The 14,980-nt window shown below is 37.3% G+C and overlaps 1 protein-coding gene across 1 annotated transcript in view; it reads right to left on the bottom strand.

The window, feature by feature from the left end:
* Positions 1 to 14,980, bottom strand: part of eprs1 (glutamyl-prolyl-tRNA synthetase 1) — a 56,578-nt gene that overhangs the window by 17,432 nt on the left and 24,166 nt on the right. Inside the window, exons 10-19 of the mRNA XM_072265080.1 lie at positions 10,080 to 10,313; positions 9,822 to 9,906; positions 9,629 to 9,688; positions 8,159 to 8,269; positions 7,560 to 7,696; positions 7,242 to 7,449; positions 5,905 to 6,017; positions 5,111 to 5,225; positions 1,953 to 2,321; positions 862 to 1,104 (exon numbers count right to left, since the gene is read on the bottom strand). Coding sequence (XP_072121181.1) covers positions 862 to 1,104; positions 1,953 to 2,321; positions 5,111 to 5,225; positions 5,905 to 6,017; positions 7,242 to 7,449; positions 7,560 to 7,696; positions 8,159 to 8,269; positions 9,629 to 9,688; positions 9,822 to 9,906; positions 10,080 to 10,313 — 1,675 coding nt within the window. The remainder of the gene's footprint in view (positions 1 to 861; positions 1,105 to 1,952; positions 2,322 to 5,110; positions 5,226 to 5,904; positions 6,018 to 7,241; positions 7,450 to 7,559; positions 7,697 to 8,158; positions 8,270 to 9,628; positions 9,689 to 9,821; positions 9,907 to 10,079; positions 10,314 to 14,980) is intronic.

The following is a 14,980-nucleotide window of genomic DNA, read 5'->3' as shown; positions in this document are numbered from 1 at the left end:
GTACACTAAAGTTATGGCAACCAAAAGGGGAAAATCATTCAGGGAATGATTTAGCCTGCCTAGGAAAACTGGGAGTTTGGGCCCAATATTGGGTAATCAATGTTAAATACAAGGTAAAATTCTATGCAAGTTACTAGTTCAGTCGCTTTGACTGAGATGGTTACCAATTTATCAGTGCTTTGCTCCAATTCACTAGGAAACTGGCTGGTGAAGTAGAGAGTCATAGAACACTGCAGCACAGAAATAGGCCCTTCGACCCATTTTCTCATTGCTGCCATCAGAAAAAAGGCACAGGAGCCTCAGCACCCTCACCACCTGCTTCAAGAACAGTCATTACTCCTCAGCCAACAGGCTCTTGAACCAAAGGGGATAACTTCACTCAACTTCACTTGCCCCATCATTGAAATGTTCCCACAAATTATGGACATTTTCAAAGACTCTTCGTCTCCTGTTCTCAATATTTATTGCTTATTTATTATTATTCTTGTCTTTTCATATTTGCACAGTTTGTTGTCTTTTGCACAGTGATTGAATGCCCAAGTTAGTGTGCTCTATCATTGATTCTATTATGGTTATTATTCACTTATGGATTTATTGAGTTTGCTCTCAAGAAGGTGAATCTTAGGGTAGTATATGGCAACATATATACACGTCGACAATAAAGTTACTTTGAAATAACATAATTCATATAACTTCCATAAATTCTTTCGGCCTAACTTATTCCAAATCTGTTTGAGCAGAGAGGTATATTGCTATATACCAATATGTAATCTTGAAAAAAATAGCTACCTTTTACTCCTTTGTATAAACATAGCAAGGACACCATATGGATTCAATCACTGAAGAATTTCATGACATTACCTTAGAAGCCTTCTCTGCTTTAAGTTTGCGTACAACTTCTCCTTGTTCTGTCACCTTGCTGTACAGTGCTTTTTCATCAAGTGCAGGTGCTTTCTCATCAAGTCCAGATGCTTCTGTAGAGCAGTTCACAACTGCTTCTACCTTCGGAGCAGTTGGCTTCCCTGGTTTGTATTCCTCACCAGTCTTCTCTTTAAACTCTGCTTTCAAAGCTAGAAGTGTTTTCACTGCTTCATCCACATGACTCTGAATCAAGAAGTAACAATTAAACAAAAATATGCCAAGCCTGAGCCACCAGGCAAAACATTTAATTATTCACGTATTTCAACATGCATTTCAGACTTCTCGATTATGAGAATAGCATGCTGAATGAAATAAGCAGAAATGTAGTTTGATCATGCTAGAAAATACCCACATCATCACATATTAAAAATCACCCTATGCTTACATCAATTAAGTTATTAACATTATGGAACTTTATTAGCTCAAAATTTAGCAATTGGATACAAATAGCAAATTCAGTGATAAGTTTCATTTGAGATATCAACATAAGAGTTAAGTAGAAACACACAAAACGTTGGAGGAACTCAAGCAGCATCTATGGAAAAAGAGTCCTGTTGAAGGGTTTCAGCCCGAAACGGTGACTATACTCTTTTCCATAGATGCTGCCTGGCCTGCTGAGCTCCTCCAGCATTGTCATGTGAGTCGCTCAGATTTCCAACATCAGCAAATTTTCTCAAATGAGTTAAGTAGAAAGTTGGTTTCATCCGAAATAACAACAGAAAATGCTGGAAAACTCAGGAAGTATCATCTGTGGAAAGAGAAATGGGCAAGATTTCCACTCAAAGACGCATAACCAGAACTGTTATTTTCTGTTATTCCAGATTTCCAGCATCTACAGTGCATTTGATTTTTTTCATCTGAATTTACATTTATCTGTATTTTGGCATGCTTAGAAACCAGTTAAATAACAAAAGTTCATTCAAAACTAATTAAAAATCTGCATTCTTTTGTTATTGAAAAGTTAATTATGTTTCCATATTCTAACGTGGAGGAAAAGGCACATCTTGAAAGATTTTAAGAGGGAAAAATACCTTGGGTGCTTTCTCTGCTTTGAGTTTTCGAACAATCTCGCCTTGTTGAAACACCTTGTCATAAAGAACGCTGCTATTATTTGTGTCCACAGTCTTAGGTTCAGAGAGAGAGCTATCAATTGATGCCGGTGGCTTTCCAGGCTTGTATTCAGTACCACTCTTTTTCTTATATTCAGCTTTCAAAGTTAATAGTCCTTTAACTGCTACATCCACCTCTTCTTTGGATGCTTTCTTTGCCTTCAGTTCACGAACCACCTCACCTTGTTGAGCTACTTTGTTGTAAAGTGCAATAAGGTCCACAGAATCATTTGTTGAAGCAGATGAAACATCATGAGATGACACATTTGTAGCTACAGACTCAGTTTTAACCTAAAATATTTAAAATGTTTAAAAATCAGTTAAACTTTGATTTAATTACTTTACTACTTTACCACATATATTTACATATCCTTTGATTTAATTACTTTACTACTTTACTACATATATTACCTGTTAAAAAGAAACAACAAACTCAAAGAGCTCACATGCAATGATTTTGATTTTTTCTTCCCATAATTTACTGGAAAAATAAACCGTACATATAGTCTGCAATTGCAGCACATATGTATATCAGTAAACATAATGGCCCAGTCAATTTTGAGCAATTAATGCCTGCCTTGAAAACTATTCCCACTTCTCTCTCTCACAATTCTCCCAAAGAGAATAGGCACAAACTGGTCTGAGGAAAAGAGCATCGCAGGGAACGATGATGAGGTGGGGAGAAGCACACAAAAAACAAATGCAAATATTCTCAGTGGGCTCGGCCACACCATCTGAGTTGGACAACTGTCAACACTTGACAGTTCACACTTCTGACATTCTGAAACAGTCAAAACACATTTATGGATTTTTTAAAAAATCCGATATTACGAAAAAAGTACATTTAAAGATAAAAACCAGAAATTAAATAAACTGAGACACAAGCTGTTGAACAAATAATCCATTATATTTTGGTGATTACGCTTTTTAATTTTCTAACCTTCACCAAACTCTGTAACTGAGCATAGCAAAAATAAATGCTGGCCAACATCTCTACATTCATATACACTTGCATAGAAATTCTAAATTTGATAGGACCAAGTGGAAAAATACCAATATTTCCAACAATTTCCTACAGAATGTAGAATGGTATCTTGAAGATGGACTACCAACTTGGAAGGCAAGTAAACCAAAAGAAAATGGATTACAGAACGGTAACTAAGATACACAAAGTGGTTTTCATGCCCTGAATTCCATACCTCTGATCATTTGTAACAGACAGTGGAAAGCACCAATTGCAACCCACCAATTCCTCCAAATTAATTACCAGGATGATGTGAGTATTTCCCTCTAGGCCAACATCGTGAGCATTAGTCAGCTCTAATGGACAGACAGTGCATAGTCTCCCAAAACAGATCTTCTTTAACCACCTTTGTCACAGCAAAAGATAGGTAGCATCGAAAATGGAGTCTGAGAATGCTCGATGCATGACACGAAGTGGTGAATAGCATTAAGAACCTCAAACCAGTAGCAGGAAGCTCACAAAAGCCTAGCATAAACGGTAAAAGGTGCACATTCCCCAATCTACCCACCTGCCCATTATGCACTTCCTGCCACACGTGCAGGGCTTCCTCAAACAGTTTAGAACCCACACAGATGGAGTGGGAACAATGATATTTAACCCTAAATAGTGCTTAAGACAGATGAGTTAATAGTGTTTAAGAACACTTCTGTTGAGAAATCTCAGAAGTAAGACACAATAAATGTACGCAAGTACAAAAATAGTCCTTTGTTGAAATGCCATTGCTTCACCAACTTACTTCCACGGATCATGAAGGAAATAAAACCCATAGGTTTTTATATTACCTGGATCTTACAACAAGCTATGAATAAACCACACCAATCAAAAACGAATTTAAAATTTCAGTCAATGGATGTGCACTTCAAAAGACACTATTTAATTGCCCATCCCTAAACACCCTTGAAAATGGCAATGAGCTGCTTCTCGAACAACTGCAGTCCTTGAAGTATAGGTGTTGAAGGTACTGAAGGATCTTGGTGAATAGTTGCAGTGCATCCTACAGATGGTACAAACTGCTGCTACCATGCATCAGTGGTAGTGTGAATCAATGGTTGTGTATTTGGGTGCCTATGAAGTTGGTTGTGATGTCCTATATGGTATTGAGCTTAAGCGCTGAAGCTTCACTGATCTAGGCAATTAGAGAGTATTCCTTTGCACTGCTGACTTAAGCCTTATAGAGGTTTTGGGGAGTTAGGAGGTGAGTTATTCACCTTGGGATTCCAAGCATCTGGTCTCATCTTGTAGCCACATTGTCTATATGGCTACTCCAGTTTCTGGTTAATGGTAACCCCCAGGGGTATTTTTAGTGAAAGATTCACAACAATAGCACTGTTTGATATCAATGGGTGATTTTGTCTTGTTAGAGATAGTCACTGTCCGGCACTTGTGTGGCATTAAGATTACTTGCTATCTATCAGCATGTGCCCGGCCATGTTCTGGGTCTTGTTGCATTTAAATGTGAACTGCTTAAACAGGGCTCCTTGATGCCATTCTTGATCAAATGCTGCCTTCATATCAACAGCAGTTACTCACGTTTCACCTCTGGAGTTCAGCTGTTTTGCTCATGTTTGGACCACAGCTGTAACGAGGTCAGGAACTGAATGACTTTGGCAGAATCCAAACTTGAATTTTTGTGAGCAAGTGAATCATAATCACATCAAGATTGTCAGACATTATAAGCATCTCTTCTATCATCCTGCTGATAATCAAGAATAGAGTAATGGGGTGGTAATTGGACACATTGGATTTGTTCTGCTGATGCACAGGACATAACTGAGCAATTTTCCATGTTCAGTGCAAGTATTGTAGCTGCATCAGAACAGCCTGGGCGTAGCAAGTTCCGGAGTACAAACATTCTGTCCTCTTACCAGAATGCTGTTGGGGCCCATATCCTTTGCTGCAATCCAATGTGTTTCTTGATTTCAGATGGAACAAATCAAATTGCCTAAAGACTGACAGCTATCAAAAGATTTCCATTGATTGATAAATTTCCCTGTTAGAATATTGATTGCGATTAAAAATAAAGTTAAGAGTCTACATTTTGAATAGTTTTTCTTACCACTTTAGCCACGTCAAGTTTGCTCTTCTCTTTGGAACCAGAGGTAGGCATTTCCTTGGTATGACCATCAGGGATGTAAATCAGAACACAAGGAGATTCTTTGCAACTGTATGGGCTATATCAAAAACAGGAAATCGTATGACTGACATCAATAAAATTACAAACAGCTTTTTAATTTATTTTATAATGTTATGCAGCTCTTTGAATATGGAATCTATATTATGCAATGCAACTCATATCTGTGCTGCTCTGGAGGGTAGAAATCAAATTAATGCCACACACAGCTCTAAAAATATTGTTAAGTATCATAGTCAATTTCAATAAATGATTTGCCGTATTTAAGAAATGTTTATGCCTTAAATGAAAAAAAAGGTGGTCAAACAGCACAAAGACAGCATAGCTAATGGTCAATACACTAATCACCGTTAGGCAAAATTTAACACATCTCTTACCACATGACCATTAAACCAGAAACATTAATCATTTTTTTATTTATTTAGAGATACAACATGGAACAGGCCCTACCAGCTCAGCAATCCAACAGCCTAATCACAGGACAGCTTACAATGACCAATTAACCTATTAACTAATTGGTTAATGTGGGAGGAAACTGGAACACTTAGAGGTAATCCATGCATTCACAAGGAGAGCATACAAACTCCTTACAGATTACATCGGAATTGAACCCTGAACTTCGACACCCCAAGCTGTAACTGCATTGCTCTAACCATTATGCTTCTCCTTTAGTTAAGATATTCTTCCTGTAAACAAGTCAAATTATCACAACTACTTACCTAACTGGTTCATACGGCAGATCACAGATAAAAAAGCCTCTTCTTTGTAGCTGAATGATATCTCCTTTCTTCAGATCTCTCAGACAGGGGTCACCAAACATTAGTTCTTCTTTCTAAGGGAGAAAAATCTCTTCAATTCCTTCATTCAGACAATGTCTAATGTTAAACTACAATACAAAGCCCCAGAATCTGAAACTGCCCAAAAAAGCTCACTCAAACAAAGATGCTTCATCAATTATGCTTGGACAATTTTCACCTGAGCAGTCATGAGTACACTAAATTCATATGCATTACTCAAGATCAGACATAAACTGCCTATCGCTTCTGGATGATGAGGCAATAACTCATTGACAACTAAAGTTAACAAAGGAAATTTGCACACTGGGAACAATTTTCCAAAATGACAGAATATCATTCAAAATGTATTGATTACAAGTAGAACAAATCAAAAGTAAAGCATCTGAATAAACAAGAAAATTAGTAACATATTTCAGGGAAATTCTGTGTAAGCTACTGTGCCGTTGCTGCTAAAAGCTAATTTTCATACATTAATGCCCTCTATATGTACAGTTGAATAATACACGAACACAAATTGGAATTGTCACTTTCAATTCTATCACTATTCAAGTTTTATCTCCTGCAAAGTTTCACTAGGATTGTTTGCCAACACTGAAACATGTGAAAGCGCAGAAAATAATTAAAGATTCATACCTACTTCTATGGTACCAATGAACAAGGTTAATTATTGGTTGGAAATCGTATTTGAGATTATATAGTATTAATTGTGAGAAGAGCATAAATTCCAATTAGGGATTAAAAATAAAATCATCTAAATTACAGAATCAGATTTGTACGTTGACCCACCATGTTCCTGCACACCATCATGCCTTTTTATACTGATCCCATTAATTCCATTCCTCTCTATGCCTTGTTCATTCAAGTACCTTTCCAAATGCTCCTTAAAGGTTGAAAATATTCCTGACTCCACCACCTCCTCTGGTAGCTCACTCCAGATCTCCTTTGAACCCCCTCCCTCTCACCTTGAACTTTTGCCCTGTCCTTTAGAGCCTGTACTCTATTCATGCCTCGCATAATTATACTTACATCTATCATGTGAACCTCCTATGCTCCTAGCCTATTCAAGCTCTCCTTATAACTCAAGCCCTTCCATTCTGGAAACATTCTTGTGAATCTTTCCTCAGCCCTTTCTTGCTTCATCATATCTTTCCTGGCAACAGAAAACAGGACACAATACTCCAAGTGCACCCAAACATTTTGTAAGCAACTAATTTGACTAAAATTCTATCTAGCAATTAACATGCACCACAAATCATTACCTTGCTGTTTCGGTTAACATATTCCTTGAAATCTTCATCCTTGCCGATGACGGGTTTAGTTATTAGATGCTCATAGTAGATACATACTGTGGGAATCAATGGAGCTTGTGGAGTCTCAGCTAACCATGTAATCTTTGTTGTTTTTTTATAATCTTTGTTGTCTAGATTTAACTTTGCTTCAAGTGATTCAACTTTTCCCCTGGAATCTCTAAAATAAAACATTTTATTAAAACTGCTATACAAATCTGTAGTCTTATAAAGAACCAAATGTCATGTTCTTATGAATAAAGCAGCAAACTTCATACTTGTGTCCCTTACCTGTTAATTTTAGTGATGTTAATGTTACCCCAATTGATAAAAGTAACCATTTCTCCCTCTGTGAACGTTTCTGCATCTGCTCCCTCAATTAGTACCTTGGATCCATACCATATAGGTTTCAGTCCGATATCTGGGTTCTGACAGAAAGAGCAAGAATCAAAGAAAAAAAAAAGTACAATTCAGTAAAGGGATTTTTAAAATAAAAAACAATCCAGTAAATTTGTGATACCATTACTGGTGTAAGCTATTTAATCCAGATTTATCTCATTAATGAATTTCACAGCCATTGTAATGAGGCTTGAAAGCATTTTCAGAATTTAACTTACCTTATTTAATAGCTCTTAAAAATCTCCAAATGGAAGAGCCATTTTAAATCTTTTTAAAAATATATTCAACTGGGAATGGGACATCTGAGGGGAGAAGCTTCCTCAAAAATATATTTGAAGCCCTTACTATCACCCAGGCCAAAGCACTGGAATACACACCTGATGCGCTAGCAAGGTAGGCTATCCACATCAGGTTAAGTAAGGTGTGGGAAATCTCTGTCAAGAGGATTTTTCTGACATTATCTCAATCTATTTATTTTTAAGGTCTATTACCTTGGGGTGCTTGGCCACATCCTTCATTTCTTCCTTGGCCCCTGGCACACTCACAGGCACCACCTCAGCCTGCAATAATGCTGTGTAACGAGGTGCTACTGGATCGATAACCTGAAAAACAGACGTACTCATTATATCTGCACAGCCCAAAATGATATTTGATCTTCAATTGCATGCAAGTTGCAAAATAAGAATACATGGAATTGTTTACCTTGATGCATAAAGAGAGTTTTTAAGAGTTTCTTGTTGCTTATACATTTAAAATGGTATTTCCAGGCAGCTAGTTACAGTGCATACGTGAATTTTAACTGCCCAAATCATTTTTAAATAAAAATTGGCCTTAATATTATTTTGATTTTCAGTTAAGTGCAACAACATAAACAATCCTCAATGTAAGCTAAAATAAAATAAAAAGCCATCCCTTTAGGTATGAAGGCAGGAGAAAATGAATATTAAAAAGGGAGGAAGAATGATACTGAAGTACAAGCAAATGGGTATATTAGCAAGACATCAGTTCAACAAATGAAATTCAAATGGTTTAGATCAAGACTTTGGTCAAGTAACCAAAGTCACAGAATGGTGTTTCTGCACTCAGTCATACAAGGGCTGTACATTAGACATTATCTGTGCCAAATTTGAGATATTTAATAAACCATATTGTACATGGTACAGTGTTTTTACTGTGTATGTGCAACAGCAATTTTTTGTTTTAAAGCTACAACTACTGTACATTTGATTTTTTACTTTAAAATTACAAGAACCTGCAATGGTTAGCTAAACAAAATAAATATGCCTGAATTAGTTACCAGATTTGTGATGGTGAAATATATTTTAAAATCAGACTGCAGTCATGAAATAACACTTGAATTCTTGTAAATGCAATATTTATTTACATAAGATATAGCAAAAACTTACTTCCATTTTTATTATAAACAATCCCATTTTTAAATAACTATTTTGCTACCAAAACGTGCAGAAAACCATATCAGAAGAAAAAAAATGATCAAGCTTGCACACACTTTGAACTTTAAAGCACTCTTGCCATGCTTTTCAAGCTGTGTAGTAAACCTAACACTAATTAGAGCAGAAAATAAGTAATACCTTGTTACAGTTAGTTTGCAGCTTGAAAACAGAAAATGCAATGCACAGATTGTGTTTAATTCACAGTAAATTTGCACATTTTGGGTTACAGAATAGAGAGTTTTTCTCTTTTTATAATCTTATTCCAGCACATAAGTAAACAATTGCACCAAAATTAAGATTTTTTATTACTTTTTCAGGCAATAGAGAAAACAGTTGTCATCGTGTAACCATTCAAAAGAACATTCCATTTTCCTCACAAAAGCTGTAATTTTTGATATACTCGACTCACACAAAAAAAGCATACAGAACTTCTAACAAAAAGTATACTCAAAAGCAAATGATACTCAGCAAGGTGTAAAAGAAGCTTTCATCAAGTCATACATTTACCTTTTTGTTGAAGGACCAGATTTTGTCCCACTCCATATTTACAACAGACCTGGAGCCACCCTGCATCAGAAAATTTAACATTTAACCTTTGTATAGGGAAACATTAGCACAAATTTTTACTCTAAATCACTGGAAACAATGCAAATAGTAAGATATCATGAATCTATGCAGGAAAACACTCATTTCAACTCACTTGAGCAGCAATAAACTGTTTCAATCCTTCAACAGTCATTCCTCTCCGCAGGACTCCACGCACAGTAGGGAAGCGAGGATCATCCCTAAAAGCAAATATAGAAATTTTGAACGAGAAATGGTATTTCCAAAAATCCATTATAATAAAAAAATCTGAGAACATTTCAAACAATTTAAAATAAGATTCCATCAAAAAAGACATCTATAAATTATTATTAAGCTTAAGCACAAGTTAAGCATAATTATAACATAACCATACCATCCATCTACCAATCCCTCGTTGACAAACCACGTAAGCTTCCTCTTGGACAGAACAGTGTTATTTAGGTTAAGACGGCTGTACTCCCATACGTAAGGCTTTCGAATTTCCAAAGCATCTATTATCCAGTAATATTGCTCATCCCGGTCATGATACTCAGTTGTCCTTAATGCATGTGTGACACCTTCAATGCTGTCTACTATTGGGCACGCAAAGTCATATGTTGGGTAGACTCTGCAAGAGGGGAATAATAGAAATTCATACATGATGATTGACCTGTAGCAATATTTCACTACACGTCTCAATTAGTTACATCACTGTTAAAATGCAACATTTTTCAAGTATACAATTCTAACAATGACCTTTTGATCATTCATAATATCACGTCTACCAATCCAAAAGCTTCTCTGAGACAATAATTCCAAACTGTTCACCAAATGTTCCTTAAGAAACACTTACTGGTTATTTGTCTTACAGTTCAAAGTTTATTTATTTAGAGATACAACATGAAACAGGCCCTTGTGGTCCAACAAGTCACGATGCCCAGCAACCCAGCTATTTAACACTAGCCTACTCACAGGTAAATTTACAATGACCAATTATCTTACAAACCAGTACTTCCTTAGACTGTGGAAGCTGGAGCACCCGGAGGAAACTCACATCGTCACAGGGAGAACGTACAAACTCCTTACAAATAGCGCCAGAATTGAACTCCAGATTCTGATACTGAGCTGTAATAATGTCACACTACCCACTACACTCATATATCTACAAGTGATTTCAAGGTTGTCAAATATTTATTTCTACAGCATAATTTCAGAACAATGAGGTATATTACATTGCTTGTCTTTTACCTTACCTTCAACAAAATTAGCCATTCCTTTACAGCCCTCCACATCCCGTTTTATGCCTTCCAGCATAGAAAAGAATAGATGCCATTCAATCAAGCCACCGTAAAAGCCCATCGACAATCTAGTTTCTAAATATTACCCTGTTGTTTTTGAAATTACAAGTCAACTAACATCATTAATCTTCATGTGGACGGTGTGCTCTATTTCATTTCCATTTCTACTTACTGAATTAATCTTCCTACCATAGTATTGCTAATTCAGCTAAATTTCCGATTACTCATAATAACCGAACAATATAGGAGAGCACAGAGGCTCCGAGGAGGGTAAAAAAGAGGTTCACCAAGATTGGAATGTATTAGTTGTAAGGTCAGGTTGGGCTAACTTGGTTTTCTCTGGAGTCTTGGAGTTGAGGGGTGACTTGATAGAAGTATAGAAAATAATGAGGGGCACAGAATGGCTAGACATTTACATTCTTATTCCCAGGGTGGAAATGTCAAATACTGCATTACATAGGTTTAGAGGTGAGAGGGGAAGAGGTTAAAAAAGATGCACAAGGCAATGTTTTTGATTAAGCAGAGTGATGTGTTCCAGGGGAGATAGTAGAAGCAGATATGACAGCAACGTTTAAGTGGCATTTAGACAACACATGCATAGGCTGGGCATAGAGGGATATAGACCTTGTCCAGGCAGATAGGATTAGTTAGATTGGCAATATGGCCTGTGCAGATCTGTTCTATGTTCATGATATTGACAGTGGGTGATTCAGTGATACTAATGCCACTGAATATAAATAGTAAATGGTCAGACTCCCTCTTGTTGGCCAAGATCACTGACTGACACAAAGCGTGAATGTTACTTGCCAGCTATCAAGCCAAGGCTGAATGCTATATAGGATTTGTTACATACAAGCATAGACTACTCCACTTCCTGAGGAGATGCAAAAGAGTATGAGGCAATCTTATTGAAAAATACAACATCGAGGGACCATCACAGTGTAGTTTATTTTATTTTTATTTATTGACAGACAGAATGGATTGGCCTTCCAGCCCCTCAAGCCACACCATCCAGCAATCCCCCAATTTAACCCTAGCCTAATCACAGGACAACCGGTAAGTCTTTGGAATGTGGGAGGAAACCAGAGCACCTACAGGAAACCCAAGTGGTCACGGGGAGAATGTATTGAGATATTTCTAGTGAGAGAATTTTGAACAATGTGACATAGTTACATGAGCTGGCCATTTAAAACTAAGGTGCAGAGGAATTACTTCTCACAGATGAATGGTAATTCTCTGAAATCTCTACTCCAGAGGGCTGTGGAGGCTAGATCAACAGGGAATTGAGAGCTATTGGAACTGGCACAGGAAGATGAGGCCTGTGAGAGTGTAATACAAAAAGGTTCCATTTCCACGGGGGAAAAAAAGTCTTGGGTGAAATATTACATAAGAAAAAAAGAAATGATAATGATGAGAATGGAAAAGGAAAGCAAATACAAATAACTGTTTTGAAAAATTACATTATTAAAGCACCTCCAGGATTCTTTCACATAAAGAATGCCCTGCTAAAGTAGTATCATGCAAAGCAGTAGTTAGATTCATGACTTCAGTTACAACTGCTTGACAGAATAAAGGGTGATTTTTAAAATAATTTTATTTAGATACCACACAGCAACAGGCATTTCTAGCCCAACCAGACTGTGCCACCCAATTACACCATGTGGCCATGTAACCTACTAACCCATAGATCTTTAGAATATGGAAGAAAACCTGAGCACCTACAGGAAACCCACATGGTCATGGGGAGAATACACAAACTCTTTACAAACAGCAGTAGAACTGCATCAGTAGTAGCATTACGCTAACTGCGATGTTACCACCATGAGGCCCTCTGCTGGTCAGCGTCGACCATGGATGTTGCATCCTAGTGTCAACACAATACACAAGCTGATCTGGAGAGAAAGCTACTGCCCATGTAGCAGGCTCCCTCTCTCCATGCAGTACATGAATCCAAAGAAATGATAGAGCCCAATACAGTTTGGCACCAGCAGTGTCACAGGAGTTTAAGCTCGACATAGGGCTGCCTCAGGGACTCCAGGTTCAGATTTTTACTCAGGGTTTACTCCCAAAGTCTTCTCCATAAGTAGGGTGTAGCTGCAAGGCAGCAGCAGTTTAACATCAGTTTTCTTGCTCCTAGGTGAGCCCTGTCATTTATGGATGATGAGCCCTATCTTACCGAAGCGACTGATTTTAAGGCGCCAGTAATTCGTGTTTGCACTCCTGACAGCAGAAACAGTTTTACTGGGCTTGATAGCTCAGCCACATGTGAAGGCCAGGAGCTGGACCGGGTTATAAGAGGGTATTTGAGATGCACGCAATTGAGAGCATTTAATAGGTAGTGGGAGCCTTTCCCCACTTCCACCCCTGGCTATAACAACATTAAGGAACCATGCCGCCAAAATGCAGATGCATTCCTTCATCAGAATGTCATCCTGGTAAATAACAACCCCATAATGCAGGGCCAGAATTTATTACAGAGAAACAAAATGGTTAACAGCCATATTCACTGCGCATGGCAAGTTATAGTAAGCTGCATAATAGAGCATCTGGGAACAAAAAATATCAAGCATTAGTCTGTTGCTTTATTGCTTAGATTAAATTATTATTCAATGCCAGTGCAGAATTTGAATCGAAGTTGAAAGCTTGAATAGCAAATTCAATATTGAATCAGTCAGAATATTTTAAGAAAATAGAGAAGGGAATGAAAACATAGATTAAGTGACAGGACAGCAGAAAAGTTAATGAGTGGGCCAGAAATTGCTGCTGGGCACACAAATGGACTTGTTTTTTTTTAATATAGATCAGATGCCCACTTGCTAGCAACTGCTATCCCAGTCCAAAATCAAGGGGTTCTACACAGTGACTGGGCCCATTAGATTTTATTGTGTAGCATTATGGGGAACCAGACAAAATGGCTGAAAGACAAAATGACAGTGAGCAAAGCCATGCTCCTACACTTTGCCAAGTTACTTGACAATAATCCATCAGTTCCTGCAAAAGTCCCCTAGCAACCATTTTCTTAGAACACAAGAGTAGGGCTAGGAATTAGCCATCCAGCCCCATTCAGCAAGAAAATGGCACATCAAATCTCAGCTTCAACTCCAGTTTTCTGCCCACTGTTCACAACTTGCATCATCTGAAACCTCCTTGAATTAATCAAGCATAATTTTAGCATAGCTTCATCCCCTTGAATCCCACAAAACAGCAGAAGCACCAATATCCTACAGAGCTACAAGACTGGTCACCATTTGTACTCCATCCCTCTCTGCAAGTAAGGCCAGTGCTCCATTTGTCTTTTTCATTACATGTACGACCTACACGCTAACTTTCAAGGACTCTTTACAAATCAGGTTCTCAGTATTTTTTTTTATTTGCCGAGTTTAATTTCTTTCGTACATTGGCAATTGGCAAACCACAGTCTTTGTAGTTTTCCATAAATTTTATTGTCTTTCTTTTTTCCTATAAACACCTGCAAGGCAATAAGTATATGGTAACATATACATTATTTTGGTAATAAGTTACTTTAAATTAATGTACAAGTTAGATTCCTTAGAACAGCAGCCGCCGTCAGTCATTCTGTATTTAAATAATATTCTGTGTTTTACTTCTTCCTACAAAAATATATTCCTTGCATTGATCATTCAGTTAACACAACTATAATCCCTTTGGAGGCTTGGCATCCTCCTCACATGTTACTTCCCAATGTCTCTGTACCATCAGTAAATTTCTAACTTTAACACCAAAAGCGCAAGGTTGCTAAGTAATGAGCTAGAGTAATGATAGTGTATGAAGCAGAATTTTATTAATTTATGTCTCAGTGGTGGATGGGATGGATACCAGAATGAGAATACTATGACTTACATGACTAAGTATATAGTTTTTTTTTCAGAATGTGTGGTGTCCCTAGTCAAGACTAGCATATACTATACAGTATTGCCCGTGAAAAAGTGACCTATTGCAACCACAACAGTAATTCTTTCACAGTCTGGGACCAAAG

The sequence above is a fragment of the Mobula birostris genome, chromosome 8, assembly GCF_030028105.1.
Source record: "Mobula birostris isolate sMobBir1 chromosome 8, sMobBir1.hap1, whole genome shotgun sequence".
Lineage (NCBI taxonomy): Eukaryota > Metazoa > Chordata > Chondrichthyes > Myliobatiformes > Myliobatidae > Mobula > Mobula birostris.
The sequence above is the reverse complement of the archived record's forward strand: the minus strand, read 5'-3'. Positions and strand labels throughout refer to the sequence as shown.